We start from the raw sequence: 17,280 nt of genomic DNA, 5'->3' as shown, positions 1-17,280 counted from the left end.
ATATATTTAGCCCCTGTGTGTTTTGTGGGCGGCACACAAAAATGTCTAAAAGCTGCATGTTAGCCAATGAGGAACATAATAGCAGCAGGCTCCAGAATAGTACTGGCCACTCAGTATTCTTTAAATTGCAGCTAATATTAAACCCGCACTCATTCTTACACCTCCATTGAAATGCAGCTGCCATGGCAGATAATCGACTTTGGAACTTCATGCTCAGCAACAGAATTCTAGCGCTGTGAGATTACACCTTGCCTGTCAACTATCCTTTTAATCCCTTGTGAAGTCACATATCCTGCCTTTTGCGTTATATACAACTTTCTGCAAGGAAACCCTGCATACACATTGTCTCTTTGATGCCTGCTAAATGCTCTGTCTCGTGTTTGAGTTTGCAAACGAGCTGAGTTTCTTCAGGAACAGTCTCAACATAAGTCTAACAAGTCTAAAAATCCCATGCTCCCGGTGTTGTACTCACTCAAGGTGTTGTGCTTTCTTCCAGAGTTAAGGATAAGGCCAGCCTTTTTGGCAAGAGAACAGAGGTAGGCTCCTTTTTTGTACTCATCGTTGTCGTCAAAGACCTTGATGGACGTGAACGACCGGCCTAAAATACATACAAAATATTTATAGAAAAGCAAGAAAGAATGAAAGGATTATTTACACAAGTGTGTGGTACATACTTGTAAAAGAGTGAAGACTCACATGCTTGACTAAAACACTAGTCTGAATGGCCACCTTATGACATCATCTGGCACTAGTGCGCAATGTTAGCTTACAATTAATTACCTTTTAATAGGTTAACAGTTTTCCTGTCAGATAGTAAAGATTTTAATAGCAAAAACACAATCCCAGGAAAGAGCTGACATAACACCGCGCGAGCGCTTCCGTTGCCATCATTTTACGCTGGTTTCATACTTTTAATAACATGGCTTACCAGCACGTCCCCCCAGCAAACGCACTTTGCTAAACAGTACTTGTACATATTTATTATGGGTTTATGGTATTATGAAAACTACACAAACAAGTGCACAAAGTACTCAAATGATGTTACGCATGACTTCAAACTTTTTTTTTTTTTCATGTGGTGCTGGCTTCCTGTCACCCACTCTCAAGTATCACTCTATAATTTGAGACTGCGTAACCTTCGTTGAACTTTTCCCGTAGGTGGAAGTTTAACTGATGAAAACAACTAATACGAAAGAAATGTCCCACATAAAATGGGGGTTTCAAAAGTTCGCTGCAAGGCCGTAGCTCTGCACATCACACCAGGTCTTTGAACTTCGCAGCGACTTTAGGAAGCGGGATTTGACTGTCGCTATGTAGCCACACGTCGCATAAACTGAGGACTGTGTTCAGCTTATCATGAAGGCGTTTATGTTTGGAACATATCGTACGGCCCATTCAGAGAAGTATCGCGAACAAAGCAGAAAATTCGGAAGTGCATCGAAACTAACCGTGTTGAGACCGCACCGACACCTCCGACATGTGATCTCCGAACATGACTCGCCGCTCGCCCTGTGAAGGTGCATTTTTTTCTGGAAGAAAGTGAGACATGAGCAAGCCTTCGACGGGAAGTTGCCATGACAGGTAAGTAAAGCTTTAATAAAGATAGCAAGATATTCACGTTTGAGAACTTTCGAAGGAAAGCGCGCCGTTTTCGACATCGTCCCCTACGATGTCACAGACACGTCAAAACCTGCCTAACAGGCAGCTTAGTACTCCTGGTGGCAAACGTGAAAACAGTTCTACGCGCACGCGTGCGGAAGCGCATTTTTGACATGGCTTTAAGCGTAGGTAGGACGTATCATCATCAATTAACCTGGCTTTGGCAGTGCCTTTTTGCGGCAGCCAAGAGCCGTGAAGAGCCGAAAGAATACGAAACAACGGAAGTGAACGAAAATAGTAAAAAGTTGTTTCATAAAAGTCAACTTGAGAAAGCGGCCGTAGTAAATTGCTGCAAAAATTGACAGTTTGCACAGCACTCGCCCGGTAGTCTGTCGTGATGTGAAGGCGTCCGATGCGGACACGAAATTTTCTGAAAGTTTCTTTCTGCTTTTCTGTAAGTACATAGTACGTACGCCGACGGACGTTTGTTCGTTGTTTCGCTTCTCGTCTACACTCGCACTCATTTCAAAAAAGGCGTGAGTGCGAATGAGTGCCAGTGAGTGTGAGCGGAGGTGAGTGAGTGCCAGTGAGTGCGAGCGGAGGGGTGCGCGGGTGCGAGTGAGTGTGAGTGGGGATGAGTGCGAGTGAGCGTGAGCGGAGGTGAGTGCAAGTGAGTGTGAGCGGAGGTGAATGCGAGTGCGAGTGAGTGCCAGCGAGTGTGAGTGGAGGTGAGACCGAGTGAGTACCAGTGAGTGTGAGTGGAGGTGAGTGCGAGTGAGTGCCAGTGAGTGTGAGCGGAGGTGAGCGTGAACGTGAGTGTGGGGCCTGGAAAAATTGTGGTGAGGGTAGTGCGAGTGAGTATTCTCCCACAGTGCCGACCTATGCTTATTCAACATGCCTGACATTGTCTCCTCCTTCTTCTTGTAGGCGCTCCTGCCAAGGACAATGCGCGTACATGCCAAATGTCGTGGTGCAACTTATCCCGGTACGGACGTGCAGCGCTTATACGTACCGGAGAACAAGGTCCCCTGGACTGTAGAGTGGCCCGATTACAAGCCACCTGAGTTCAGTATACCTGCCCTATCGTCCAAGCCTTGGGCAGATCCCGAACTTGGGTAGAAAATACTATTTTCGGGTTGTTGCGCACAAGTTGAAAACTATATTGAAAGAACGTAGTTCAAGCTAATCGTTCTGGTGGGATAGTTTTTTGGACGAGCTATTATTTATTTGTTTTATTGTTGCGTGTTCCAGTTCAGTGAACTTTTGCTTGAAGGTGCTGCTAAGCATGTTAATTGCTAATCACTCACATTATATGTGTCGCAGTGTGGTGTCTTGCATTTATAGAGTGCCTAACTAAACTGTTAGAAGCATATCCGAATGCGACAAAGCTGCTCAGCACAAGAAAATAAAAATTAAAAGAAACAAGTATTCTTAAACGAAAAATAATTGTAAAGCACAGCTTGGCTAGTGAGAAGACAAAAGATTTAATGACTGCCGACTAATAAAAATTGTGGAGAAGAAGAAGGAAAAGCACTGATTTTACCATCGATAAACCACATGGAACCTAGGCCGCTATCTCGTACACATTCGAAAAGCCGACGTTCAATTTCGTCTCGCGCAATTGTACAGGCTGTGCCGACATCGCGGCCTAGTCCAATCGCGTGAGGCGAAATCGAACATCGGCTTTTCGAAGGTGTACAAGATAGCGACCCTAAAAATGATCTTCTGAATGGCTGAGCAGACTTTCTCATCACTGTGTCCATCAGTGAAGGCAGCTGAAAAGAGTGGGATGGCTAAATCAATGGCAATTTGATGAAATGGTGTTTAAGTCCTCTCTCGTATGCATTGGAATATCATAGACAAGAAAATTGAAAAAAAAAAAAAAGATGTATGGCTCTGTCTTAATTGCAAGACTAAATATAACAAGCAGCAAGGGTTCGAGGCCATCCCTTTCAGTAGTGGCAGCACCAGGAATTTTCTGTTAAGGGAGCAGAACAATATTCTCCATTTTCGTTGGACATGCAAGAGGCACACAATTATTTGGCACTCTGTATAGTGCTAGGAGGGGGCTGATGGGGTTGGCAGGAGGAAATATTGGGGTCGGCAATATCTCGCAGTTGCCTGGTAGTGGCGCCACGATAAACAACCACTGCGTATCACAGGTCTCATGGTTGCTTCTTCCTTTTCGTATAGATATAGTGTCTGTGCATGTGCATAGATTTAAGTGCATGCTAAAGATCCTACAATGGTCCAAACTAATCAGAGCCCTCCACTATACGCAATGCGCCATCCTTCATAGCCCCCTGTGGAGTTTTAGGATGTTAAACCCTGCAATCTTAAGTTTTTTTTTTTTTTCCGTCTGGTAGCCAAGAAATGTATGTATCGTGATGACGTGATACAGTAGCTCACTTCATTCCTTCGAGAGCTGCAGCTTCGGCATGTGGGCACTACCCGAAGAAACACACACAGTGCTCTTGTTTAATTTTTACAAGCAATATCATAATATCGAGCCACATTGCTACACGACACCAGTAAACTTCTGGAGTGTTAAGATGTCACGATAATAATGTTGATGACATCAGGTCCAGCATATAGAGACCAAGTTATGGTATCAAATTAGAATATATATGTTTCCCAATCTTCATACTCGCCAAGTGTCATTTTCTTACATGCAAGAAACACGTGGTAGAGTTTTGGCAACTTCAACGATAATATGTGTCCGTGTTTCTTTAAATGCAAAAGCTGAAAGGCTGAGGCTTTTGTACAGTGAGCAGCAGCTAATGCCCCAGGTTGTCATTTCTAGTCCGTTTTATGTTGCAATGTCTGTTTCTTCATTTTCTTTCTAGCTGAACTGACTGGAATGTAAAAACATTTGCTTCAGGTTTCATTTTTTAAGTATGAAGGAACTAGCTGTCACATGTTGCTGCAGTTACTGCGAAGTGTGAACTTCTGGGAGCAGGTTAAAGTATCAGATGCTCTGATCTCAGTGTTGTCAAAGGAGGTGAGACATTGTAAAGTTTTATACCAGGCTAGAAAAAAAAATTCAAACTATGTTCTTGATTTGCATGGCGAGTCCTTTGAAAGGTAACAGTTAACTGAGCACAGGAAAAGGGAAAGGAAAGGTCTAGGTGCTCGCAGTTTTTTTTTTATCCCACTCGGAGGGACCTTGTCCAGAGTGAACACAATACGTTGAGATGACGGAAATGACGTTATCTGTGCAGCTTTTTAATGAGTTCTTTGATTATCATTTGGCCACTGCATTCTTAATGTGTCCATATTTAAATGTTCCTGTCATGTCTAAAGACATTAGCTGTTTCTACCATTAGCCCTATTTGAGCCAATGTTGTAGTGTAGCAGTGCAAGTTATTTCTGTATTATTTGTTTAGTTATTTCAGTACTGAGAGAGGACATCACTTGGGAGATGAAATTGAGGTGGACAAAATAAAAAGGGAAAAGATGAAGGCATGTTGAATGTACTTCAACTGCCACGTCAGCAAGCAAATGCAATGTGATTTCGTTGGCTGGCCCATTTTTCTCTTATGTGTTTACTGCCACTAAAGCTTCAACCTTATTTCGAAAGCACTCAATTCCTAGGCGAAATTGAGCTGATTCAGAAGGATTTGATAGCAGAAAGGAAAAATGCTCGCAGCTCTTCCAATCAAAGAAAATGGTGCCATGATATTTTGGATATTTTACCCAACAGGGCCAATTTCTCACCTTGTTGGAATGCCTTGGATGGCAATGTTGATAGACGGAGCCATGAAGGGACATACGCCGTGGTCGAAGGCAAGCCCCTGAATTCCCATGGCAGAACGGGTCTGTCTGGACGGGGGCGATTAGGGCGGTGGGGACCCAATCACGCTGGTGATCCAATCGTCACAAGGTCAGTTATGTGTAGAACAGCGAAACTGCAGAATCATTTGAAACACAGGGAATCATGTCCATGTACAGGGAAGTGCATATTTCGCTTCAAGTTTTTGAAAAAAGATGTTGCACTTATCACTGCACTGTTCTTGCTCAAATTTCACAGAAAGGTTGCATTTTGAAGTCTAGGTCATTCAGTGTAACACTTGGCACAGTTGACTGCCTGTTTTTTAAGGAGAGAATCATAAACTGCTTTCGCCTGTAATTAAAATGGCTGCTGCTCTGAAGACGGCGCTAGCGCAGACTTGTGTTGCCACCTGCTGGCAGCTGCAGGAAGGAGCTGGTGCAGTTTACATCTCCATGTGGTGATGCAAGTGTTGTCTACTTCCACTTGATTTGAGCCGAGTCTGCTCCTGTGTATCTTTCCTACGCCATTTTTCTTGTTAATGATGGCCTACAGGGAGTGAAATTTCAAGACAAACTTTGTGCAGTGGATGGAGATGCGGCGGCACTATGGGTAATGTTTGCTGGTTTGCACTGCATGAAGAAAGAAAGAGGCAGGCCACACGGAGTGTTCTCCATGTTGCTGCGAGCGCATATCTAATGTACAAACTAGAAAGTACATCTTTACTGTGATATTTCAGATTTATAATAGCCTGATAACATGTGAATATGCATGTATGCTTCCGATTGTCTCTGTATCACACTCGTGTCAGTAGTAAAGACAGGTGCTGCCACAGTTGAGCTAGAGCTGCTGATAACTTATGGATGTGTTGAAATGTGCTGTTAATTATGTTTCTTTTACTGTAGAATTAAAAAAGGAAAAAAGAATTACAACAACAACAAAAAAATGCACCCAACATCAGGTATCGAACTTGCTTTTTGAGTGGGAGGTAGAGATGGTACCCTTGCTCTAAACTTTAGCTTTTTTTTCTTGTATGGTATTTATTGCACCATGTATAATATAACTTAAAAGGGTTTTAACGAGAGCCCATTGGTATGAATCCATCTAAGAAAACAGCATTAAAAACATGGAGAAGAAAGGAAGAAGACAGGACAAGAGCTGTTTCCACCATTTGGTTTTATTGTTCGTGCGCAAATATATACCTTGAAAAAGAAGGGGGAAGAAAAAGAGGGGGATAAGGAAATTCCCAGTTGCACATGGATCTGAAGAGAAAAGCGAACGAATACATCAGGATTAGTCCTGGAGAAATCTGTACTCCTTGCCGGTCAGGACGAGTGAAGGGACACTGATGCATGACAGGCTTTTGCACATCATCGAAAAAGTTTCTAAGATTTCATGGGCGTTATTGTCTCTATACCTGCGCAAAACCTTGGTGTCATGAAGCAATAGGGTGCACCCAGATTTGGTGCAATGAATAGCCAGATTGCTCCTATTCTTATTCTTTACATTGTACGCATGCTCCCTCATATGGTCATTGAAACACCATCCTGTCTGGCAGATGGTCCTGCATGCACAATAAAAGCAATTGTTGGCAGTCAGCGCTTGTCCTGTCTTCTTCCTTTCTCATCTGTGTTTTTAGTGCTGTTTTCTTCCATAAATGTATAATACCATATGTGAGAAACGTGCAAGCACTAGCCAATACATCTGATATAGATGGCCTAGAAAGGACCTCTGTATATATCAGGCTGTGAATGCTGTACACTGCAGAAAAACTGCAAGTAGTTTTAATTTGATAAGTTGCCTGTCATTGTGCTAAAGTTTAACTCAAGATGGCGGCTTTTTGTGGACATTTTGCTGATTCAGTTGCTTTCAAAACTTTTTTTTCCTTATGTCAGCTTGTTAAAATATTTTTCTGCCACCGTTGTAGAAAAATTATACACATTATTTGGCTCTCCAACAAATGCTGAATCTTTTCAAAACTGTGGGTGATTGCTGTGTTGGCGAAAAAGGTTGTTGTTGACATCGACCAGCACTCTCACCTTCTACAGCATACAATCACTGCAGTTTACTCCCTGCACACACCAGCAGTGCAAGACGAGCGCAATACAGCACTGGCACCATTCATGTTCCTGTTGCCAAACAAGACACTGCTGTGCCTATCTATATTTTCATTGAGAACACCTCCGTGGCCCATCGGATGCTGTCGCCAGAGCTGTAGCACACAATCGGCATTCTCAAGCAGAAGTGGGCCACTGGTTTGAAGAAGCGTATACAGTTATTGCATTTGTGTATTTATTTTTTATAGCACACAAATTTCTGTGCATACGCACACTATTAAAAATAAACTTCTTGAGGCGACATTTTCCTAGCATTCTCAATGTTGCATGGGTGACTCATCCCGTTGACATCACACACCCACACCACGCAGCATGGTAAGGGGCGGCTGAAAACTCAGAAGAGTGGCACCAGTGCGATCAGTAGCAATTCACATTTTTAAAACCCTGTAATAAATTACATGCTTTACACAGAGCACTAGATCTGTCTCTTAATGATGAGAAGGGCCTACCCTATTGACTTAGCAAGTTTGTACACAACTATCAAAATTGTATCAGGGTCCCTTTAATGCCATTGCATTGTCAGCTTGGATGAAGATGTGCCAAGTTGATTAATTGTTGCATTCAAGTATCAGATGAGGGTTTCCTGAAACTGGGAATACTCACAACGCAGCCCTTTAACTTCTAGAATGTGCTTTTTATGCTAGTGTTGTGTGATGTTCTAGTACTGTTGTAGTATTTGTAGTGTGTGGTGTTCTTACTGAAAAATGGGACGACACATCTTTTAGCATTCTTACACAATGACTTCACTATGGTTTGGTTGGCAAATATAAATGACATAATGTACTCTACTACACAGTATATGTTAGCATCATTGTTGGGTAGTAGCTTGTCAGTGTCTGCCACTAGCTTATATTACATCACACTACGTTACCAATTTCAAGAAATTGCTTTTGAAAGGACTACCTGAGTCTCTGTACATCATCTTAATAACAATGATCAAGGGGTCTTTTCTCACATTGCTATTTATGCAGCAAATTGTTGTCCTCCCCCTCTTTACCTGTAGGTGGAAAAGAGATGCTGAAGGCATGAAGGTCATAAACCAGTGCAGCCAACTTCCAGTGCTGCAGTTTGTAGCCATTGCGAGGAGAGACTCAGGCGAGTGGGCTATTCCTGGGGTAAGTAATGGTTAGTCTAGTGCTCTCCTTCATTGATGCAATCTTTATATAAAGACAGTGTTATAGAGACGGTTAACGCAAACAAGTGAGCATGGTCAGAATTTATAAGGACCCACTACACATGGGTGTCATGTCAAAAATTAACTGTGCAGTGCATGCAATGCATTAATCACGCTCCACTCACCTGATTTTCAAGCAGCACAGCTGCATAGCTGCTGTACATACTTAAGCACCATTTTCATGCGATAACACAGTATTCATCTGTGTTAGTCGTTTTTCCAGACACAATTGCCGACAATGTTTGCTCAGTGATATGAACTGTAAAACCTGTAAAGCTTGCTTTAAATTCAGCTTCAGCATTATGATTTGGCAAGAGTGCTGCTGCTCACGCTAGACTTGGAAGGGGCTGTTGGAATCCTACCGATGGCACCGGCTGTTGGAATCTCAGCGCTGCCACCAGCTGTTAGAACCTCAGTGCTGACACCCGTTATTGCAATCGGACCGCTGGCGCCCGTTGTCGCAAATGGGTCGCAAGCCCCAAGGGTAGCGTTGGCCTGGCGGCCTGGGGCACACTGGAAGCATCCAAAGGTCCCAGCAAAGCGTGAGTCGACTGCTAACAGAACAACTTGTTTATTCTAGCATCGCAAAGAGCGGGCGGTCAGGTCGACCGAAGTAGAGAGACGGGAGAGCACGTTACTCAACAGAAGAAATCGGAGCCTCTCTCTCGGCGTCCGGGAGCAGCTGCTTTTATGCTCTTGGCGTCGCGGGCAAGAAGGAAGGTCACGGGATCACACCACGTGACAGCGAGGCACGGACGGACTGAGAGACATGTAGAGACGAGTGTAGTGACGCATCAGACGGGCCGGCGCCGGTCAGACCTCCTCGCTTCACACTTGGGGAGCTCCTCTCCCCGGCTGCCGCGCTTTGACAAGCGTGGGCACACACACACACACGCACACACAAAGACACGTGGCACTGAACATGCCGGGACGCGCTCGGCGGGGATGCGTCGCTGCCGCTCCGAATGGGCCAAAATGTCCGCCGCTTTGAACGAAGCCCCGGGGTCCGTTGCATCCACGCCGGCTTTACCGCGCGTCGTAGACAGGGCCAACAGATGACTTCTCTCTTCAGGGAATGGTGGATCCAGGAGAATTGGTGAATGCCACACTGCGGAGAGAATTTTACGAAGAGGCCATGAACAGCTTGTCCCTGGGTGAAAAAGACAAACATGCACTGGAGAGATCTCTCGAGTCATTCTTCAGTAAGGGTGTTGAGGTAAGCGCTGTAGTGAGCCAAACTTCACCCCTTTTGTGTCACAAGGTATCTTGCTACACTGCTCAGGCGATGTGGTGTTGATGTTTTGGTCTGCATGTACTTGAAGTAAATATCAGTTCTTCTATCTGCTGGCTCCTCTCTGCAGTGCTTTGCTGCCAATTGGAAAGAAAAATGGAGCGACCTCTGAATTCTACCAAATTCTCCAAATACCAATTGATGATCCTTTGTTCAATACCTAAACATGCTTCTATGCCAACTTTCACTCTCTTTATCTCAGCATGACCTTTTCCTGTCCTTGGGCCACCTTGGGCCTTTTTTTGCCAATTTCTGGGCTACGAGCAATAACTTGGTCACAGCGAAAGATGACTTTTCAGATGTAATTTTGTAGCGGTTTGGAGGTATGATCCTGGTATGACCCTGGGAGGTGTGTGCGAATAGTAAATTTTGAGACTGAATTGAATACGAATTGGATAGTGCCAGAAGCAAATGGAATAAAGAATACTGTTTGAATAATTTTATATTAATGAGCAGCCATTTTCACGATTGATGTAAGACAATGTTGACATCCTAGTATTCATTAGGTTAGCAAGTTTCTTTCATTACATTGCTCATTATAAAGCATTATTTATCAATAAGTACAATTGGTTTATTAAGAACAACTTATTTGCATACACAGGGCTCTTCAGAGAGTCCAAATGATTGCTGTAAAGCCAGACTGAAGTCTAGTTGCCTGAGCGATGTAGCGTGCTCCACTGCATAAGTTCTCAAGTTTTACAACTATAGTACTATACCCATGAATCTGAACATTGTCATACTTTTGCTCCAATTTTATATTTGATTGTGCACAGTTGACATTTTAAAATATTAAAGTCTATTAGAAAAATGCTGTTAGGTATGTATGAAAAGTGACTGCTCGATTCAAAGATGAAACTGAATAGCACATTGTTCGATTCTCTATTGTAAACTTTCAAATATTCGCACAACCCTAAACCCTAGTGTCAGAGAACCGTGCCGACTATTCCATTGGGCATGGAAGGCTAGTGTGTCTTTTGGGCAGTTCATTTCCACAGAAGAAAGGCTGTGGCACAGTCAGTGAATCAATATAGCATTGTTGTCCACAGATCAAGAGGACGTTACAGATTCGTAAATAATGGTACTCATTTCTCTGGACTTGCTTTGGATTGCTTCAAGAAAAGACCACGTCGGGCAGCATCCTTCCAGGAGTCCTCAAATGTGGTCTCAGTTGTATACGACTTCTGCGACACTTAAGGTGCTTTAATTGAAGGACCAACTTGTCAAATGTGCCACAAGCCGAAACCATCCTCAAAAGTACCTTGTGATCACCTCGGTCTCATTGCTTGTCTTTTGTAACAAAATTTTAGCCCCTTGGTTCCCCTTATTCTTCTCACTCGAGCACCTTTGTTGTACAGTGCATATGCAAGGTGCTGCATGATAAAAGCCTCCTGGGGTGTTAGTATTCACTTATTAAATGTAGTCTATGAAGCAGTAGCCAAGAAGCTCTGCATTTTATTTTTAATTTTTTTTCATCCATATGTGGAAGCCAAAACTGCGGATGTTTCCTTAGCATATTGCGAAAAGTTTAAGGGCTGTGCATGGTACCCAAGGCTAAGAAAGGTTGGTAATACCTGGTGTGGAGGCATTAATAACCATGACATGTCTCGCCAGGTATCGCATACCAAAGCTCACACACTATTCACAGATAACACTGATTCCCTTCCTCCTATGCTTCATGGCAGCTTACAAAATGGGAACAAGGACTGTGTCATTGTTGTGTGGGCATACAGAACTGTGATTTACCACTGATATTGCACAGTATTTCTGAACTTAATGAGGTCTGTTGCATTTAAAAGAACAGTATAGTGAATGTAGTGCACATTTTTTTTTTTACATCATTAGTTCCTTTTTTTCCCCAGAAATTGACACAAATTTGAAAACAATAACAATAAAAGCTGAAGGATCAGGTTTACAATTTTTTACTTGGCAATAGAAGACACTATCATAATTATTCAAAGTGAGCATATTGGGACATCTAAAGCAGACAAAATTGATACATCATACACTGGTCTGTAATATATTAGTAATGTATGAATAAGACTTGCTAACGTAACAATTTCACTTACCAATCTATATTTGTCCACTTAAGACACTCTAGTATATGCATTATATGGGATTGTCACTTCTGCTTTTGGTTCAGTGGTGGAGTTGTGAATTGTGAGTTGCTTCAGTGTTTTAAATTTGCCGCTTTATGGCAATTATTGTCAAATCCTTATCGTTGTAATATACAACATTGCAGCAGGAGCAGGGGTCAAATTATGGATCTGTCACTTTCAGTGGGTGGTACCTGGTGGGCACCCATCGATCAAGTGAGGTGTTTCACCAGTTACTCTGTCAGGCGAAAGTGAAAGTATCCTCGAGATTGATCGGTTAAGAATACAGCCACAAACCACACAACACCTCGGGCACTACTTCGAATCTTTAGCTTCTGTCACACAGTCACTAACTGAAAATCCTGGCTGGCCTGTCTGCACTACTCTGACCCCATATTGCATGTTGTCGTCTGTATTGACAGCATATTCAGGAAGCACAAGATATGTGGGGTATTTGAGAATGAAGCTTTGGCAGGCCGCATAAATTAGCACTCATATATATTGACCTCGGTTTCATAGCCTTGTGTGGCACATTTCTTGCAAAGTAGCAGCTTCTTTACCAGCACAGATGGAAACACCTGGAACTCTATTTGGCTGACTTGGGAGACTGCTGCCTTCCTGAATGTTCTCGGCATCAAAAAAGACCCTGTGGCTTGCAATGATGACACGTCAAAGAGAAAGTAATGCTCCTAAGTGTCAGACATAATCGGGACATTCGAGTTTGTCCAAGAGGTGCAGGTTGTCATGAGTGACAACCTCTGTAAGGTCAGTAATAGCCATTGCCAAGCAGTTACAGGTGGTAAAGTCAGGACATGAGGCACCAGCCCCTAGATGGTGGCTTCACGTGCTCCCACATGGCTATCATGTTGTGGCTATCATGGCTATCATGTGGGAGCATCTGAAGCTACAATGTGAATAACACATTGTAGCTTCTCAGCTTCCATGATTTGAACCCACTAGACTACTGTATCTGAGTGGTCATAGTGAGGGAGACTAACAGCCACACAATACTAAATACTCTCTGTAGGTTTTGTGCAAAAACAACAGCATGCGCGTCCTGGCCCGAGCATACAGCCATTTTCAAATCTGCATTTGTTTAGTCAGTTCGTTGAATGTGCTTTTACTAAGCATGTTTTGAAAACAGAGAGAAGCAAACAGTATATAAAATTAAGTGAAAATGTATTTTGTATGAAATATTATTATTTTTCCCAAAATCATATTTTTCATATACCTTGTGGACCTGGTATAACTAAAGCAAACTAATGGAACAGCACAAACAGATAGAAGACAAGGGGACACAAAGGAACTTGTGGGTGTGCCCTTGTCTTCTGTCAGTGGTGTTCCATTGTAGATTCTAGCCAATTAGTTGCCCAGTTATCTCTGTTGCTGAACTTTTTTTTTTGTTAAGTTCTTGGTGATTGTGTGGTAACCTCGACCTTAAGGCCCTTGTGTGTGCACCTTTGCTAGTCTTCCGTCTAATGATTGCATATATCTACCATAAATACCAACCAGCTTGCCCAGCTGCAGTTGGGCTTGAAATTTGAAAAATGAACATTTTCTTGCTCGTATCAACATGTTACGGATATGTGCTTTGAACTGATGGGGTATATATATCTGAGGTATTTTCTTGTCGTATGTGGCTTCATCATAATGTCATTTGAATGTACCTCAATTGCTGTAGATTCCTTCTGGGGGTAGACAGTATTAAATCCGCTCATTTTGTGCCCTAGCTTCGCCCAATTGATTAGACATTAGTAAAATTGTTGCAGGCATTTTCTATCATAGAGTGCAACAACAGTAAGTGTATGTGCTAAACAACTATGAGATGCGTACAGTTTAGTGAACACAAAGAAACACCAGTCGTTCTTTGAATTGTTTATTTATTTAGTGAAGCCATTCTATTGGAGCTTTTGTTTGCTTATTACATATGTCACCCGTTTAATGCAGGTTTATAAAGGCTACGTAGATGACCCACGGAACACAGACAATGCCTGGATGGAGACAGTTGCCTACAATTTTCATGACGAAAGTGGCGATGTTACGGGCAAGTTCTCCCTTGAAGCTGGCGATGATGCGGCTAAAGTCAAGTGGACAGATATCAACAAGGAGCTTTGCCTTTATGCTAGCCACTCAGATTTTGTGCACAAAGTTGTCCAACGACTCAAGGCTCACTGGTGATCTGATTTGTTAACCCATCACTACTGAACACCAATGAAAGTGTTCATTCACGTTCATATGTATTGTAATCTTTTCCGACCTTGAACAAAGTGTGTTACAAGTCAGCAAAGTCTATCATCATCTTCTTCTTCATCATCACTGTTATTATTATTATTATTATTATTATTATTATTATTATTATTATTATTATTATTACTGAACCCAAAAATATTGTTGAGGAGCACTCAAAGCAAGGCCTTAAATGCTACCCTAAACAGCAATAGCTGGCCAGTCAACATTACCAGCTGACAATGACGAAGATTCAACCATCCACATTCTAGTTCTGCTGTGTCTTCTATAACAACAACTTGATGATTGTGGCAATGAATGCAAGCTACACCTCCGTTGAGGAAGAGCTTCTAACAGCTGTTGCTGTAAAAGTACAGATTGGCTGTTTTATTCAAAAACGAACAGAATTAAAAGGGACAATGAAGAAAAAGAAAGAAAAAGTTCAAACTGATCAAGTGTTTTAAAACAATATTTTATTTAATTTCACAGTAATAGGTTGAATATTGGAAAATAAATTGAAGGCCAAAGTTCAATTTGTTCAATTTTGCAATGCAACCCAAGCATCAGTTCATCAGTATGATGTCAAGGATTTTGAAGCACAAGGCAAATGAAAACCACAAATGTGTAACAAAAAAGCGAAAGATAGTGCCAGTATGTTGGCAGACATGTCCCTAACAGCACACTGGAACTTCACTTGGTGGCAGCATCGTGCCGTTGCAAAAACGCCAGCACAGGAACAGTGTAAAAATGGCCACCCCGCTAGCAACTTGCACCAGGAAGGAACATTATTCTGTTTTCAGTTTCTGCATAGTGAAGGTATGAAGCCTATCGAAATTCATCACAGAGTGAAGGTTCAGCATGGTGATGCATCCGTGTCGCAGCAGCAAGTCTATGAATGAAGTCACAAATTTGCAAACGGTGTGGCGTTCGTGGCTGATGCTAGTCTATGTGGTCAGGCACACCCTGTTGTGACTCCAGAAAACATTGTACCCGTTGAAGCCATCATGATGCACAACCTCCGAGTGACGCTGGATGACATTGCAGCAAGTGCAAACATCAGTCGTGGTTCAGCATACCACATTTGCATGATGTGCTCGGATTTCACAAAGTGTCTGAAAAATGGGTGCCCCAGCAGCCGACTCCTGAATTGAGACAGTGACCTGTCGATGCATGTGAACAATTTCTGCGGCATGTTGAATTAGAAGGGGATGCCTTCCATGCAAGAATCATCACCAGGTACGAAACCTGGATTCACTACCACCAACCAGAAACAAGGAGAGTGAATAAGGAATGGCACAATTCCTCCATCGCCCAAAAACCAAAAAAGTTCCGAACACAGACATCAGCAGGAAAGGTTGCGGTGACCCCCTTTTGGAATGAAAAAGGCACCATCTTGGAGCACTACATGTCACGAGGAACCACTATCACTAGTGAATCATACTACGATCTTCTAAAGAATGATCTTTGGCTTGCAATCAAATCAGAATGCCGTGGATTGCTGTATGCAGGTGTTCTGTTGCAACATGACAGTGCATGGCCCCATATGGTAACGGTTGCCGCAAAACAAACCTGAAGTTTGAGTGTTTTCTGCATCCGGCACACTCACGAGACTTTGCACCGAGCAACTTCCATGTGTTCAGGTGACTGAAAAAAGTCTTGGGTGGCAAGAAGTTTCGTTCTTAGGAAGAGGTACGCCACATGGGGCACGTGCGGTTGCGTACATTCCCAGAATACCGGGATCTTGTAAGCGCTGCCAGACTTTCATTGAGCGTGGCGAAGATTGTTTCAAAAAGTAATATCCAACATTGTGCCACGTGTGTACAATAAATTCTTTTTTTTTTCCTTTAAATATTTGAAGTTTTGACTTGACTGACCCTCATACTTTCATGTATTTTAGCCATTGTAGCATAGTAAAGGTTATCCAAACTTGCTAAGTTCAATCTTCAGCTATTTTACAATGCACTTCAGTTGATCTTTACGGACAAAAACTTAACCAAGCCTGACTGCATGCTGTCAGAATTCATGGCATCGTGGTCAGCAGGTGCGGGAACTTCAAGGCACCATTACCACCAGTAATTCATTTTTGCTTCTTTTCTGGCTCACCAAGGCTCTTCTCACAGTAAGAATTTTTTGTTATTGTTGTTGTAAAAGGATAATTTAGATATACAGCTCGAATTGTGTTTTCTTTAGTGTCCCTTAAATAAAGTTTGCAAGCGCTGCATAAAGCAAGCTTGGGCCTGGCACACTTAACATAGTCTGGTAGACTAATTCAGCCTAACATGCATAGAGCGGCACCAGCAACTCATTTCCCGAAAGAATAATGTAGACAAGAAGCTGTGAAAATTCTCACAACCGCCATATAGAACTGCTCCTGTATGTTTAAATTTCCACTTAATTAAAATTTGTTATATCCAGTCACCATTCCATCACTTGTCACTGCACCAAGTTGCTTGAAAAATTCAAGAGTTCTTTTCATCAGCTTGTAACATGTATGTACAATGTATTTACCCGGTATTTTGGGCACTCAAGTAGCAGTACATGTAGAGCAAAAAAATGGGCCGCCAGAGTTTAGAGCCTCGAGTACGGCCTGCAGCTGTGGAACATACACAAGGTAGCAGATGTACCTAGTTGCAATACAATCATTTGCAGAGTAAAAGCGATGCGCTCTTCAAAAAGATAAAGGGACCCATTTCACTTTGTAGCAATAAAACATTCTGCTGACATGCATAATTTTGCATGAAGCTTCTTTAGCACTGAAATTTTCATATGTCAATTCAAACAGCGTTAAGTCACATGGATTTATTAAAATGTGTGTAATGTTCTGGTCATTTGTTACTGATAATTATCACTGTTGGTAGACCCAAGTTTCCAGTGGCAGTCTCTTTGTTGTGTGATGATGTAAAAGAGCAATACATGAGCATGCAGAGCACGATACACTTTTTTTTGACCATCCCTCATTATGGCTTTTCCTTTCTTGTATCTTTCTTTTTTTACACATTAGTGTCGGCCAG

The 17,280-nt window shown here is 42.5% G+C and overlaps 2 protein-coding genes across 6 annotated transcripts in view; one reads left to right on the top strand and one right to left on the bottom strand.

The window, feature by feature from the left end:
- Positions 1-1,723, bottom strand: part of Fancd2 — a 91,723-nt gene extending 90,000 nt beyond the window's left edge. Inside the window, exons 1-3 of the mRNA XM_065425604.1 lie at positions 1,619-1,723; positions 1,449-1,529; positions 473-598 (exon numbers count right to left, since the gene is read on the bottom strand). Of these exons, the coding sequence (XP_065281676.1) occupies positions 473-598; positions 1,449-1,529; positions 1,619-1,658 (247 nt within the window). The 5' untranslated portion in view covers positions 1,659-1,723. The remainder of the gene's footprint in view (positions 1-472; positions 599-1,448; positions 1,530-1,618) is intronic.
- Positions 1,561-14,277, top strand: LOC135897045 (ADP-ribose pyrophosphatase, mitochondrial). 5 transcript variants are annotated; one of them, XM_065425638.1, is made up of 6 exons: positions 1,561-1,581; positions 2,527-2,714; positions 5,303-5,482; positions 8,489-8,600; positions 9,732-9,875; positions 13,991-14,277. In XM_065425638.1, the coding sequence occupies exons 2-6, from the start codon at positions 2,545-2,547 to the stop codon at positions 14,219-14,221; spliced, it is 837 nt and encodes a 278-aa protein (XP_065281710.1). In that variant the 5' UTR covers positions 1,561-1,581; positions 2,527-2,544; the 3' UTR covers positions 14,222-14,277. The 5 variants fall into 5 exon arrangements, with proteins under 5 accessions (XP_065281710.1, XP_065281719.1, XP_065281687.1 ...); XM_065425615.2 differs by lacking the exon at positions 1,561-1,581 and adding an exon at positions 1,838-2,053; XM_065425627.1 differs by lacking the exon at positions 1,561-1,581 and adding an exon at positions 2,042-2,171.
- The last annotated feature ends 3,003 nt before the right edge of the window (positions 14,278-17,280 follow it).

The sequence above is a fragment of the Dermacentor albipictus genome, chromosome 1 (genome assembly GCF_038994185.2).
Source record: "Dermacentor albipictus isolate Rhodes 1998 colony chromosome 1, USDA_Dalb.pri_finalv2, whole genome shotgun sequence".
In the NCBI taxonomy this organism is placed as follows: Eukaryota; Metazoa; Arthropoda; class Arachnida; order Ixodida; family Ixodidae; genus Dermacentor; species Dermacentor albipictus.
The sequence above is the reverse complement of the archived record's forward strand: the minus strand, read 5'-3'. Positions and strand labels throughout refer to the sequence as shown.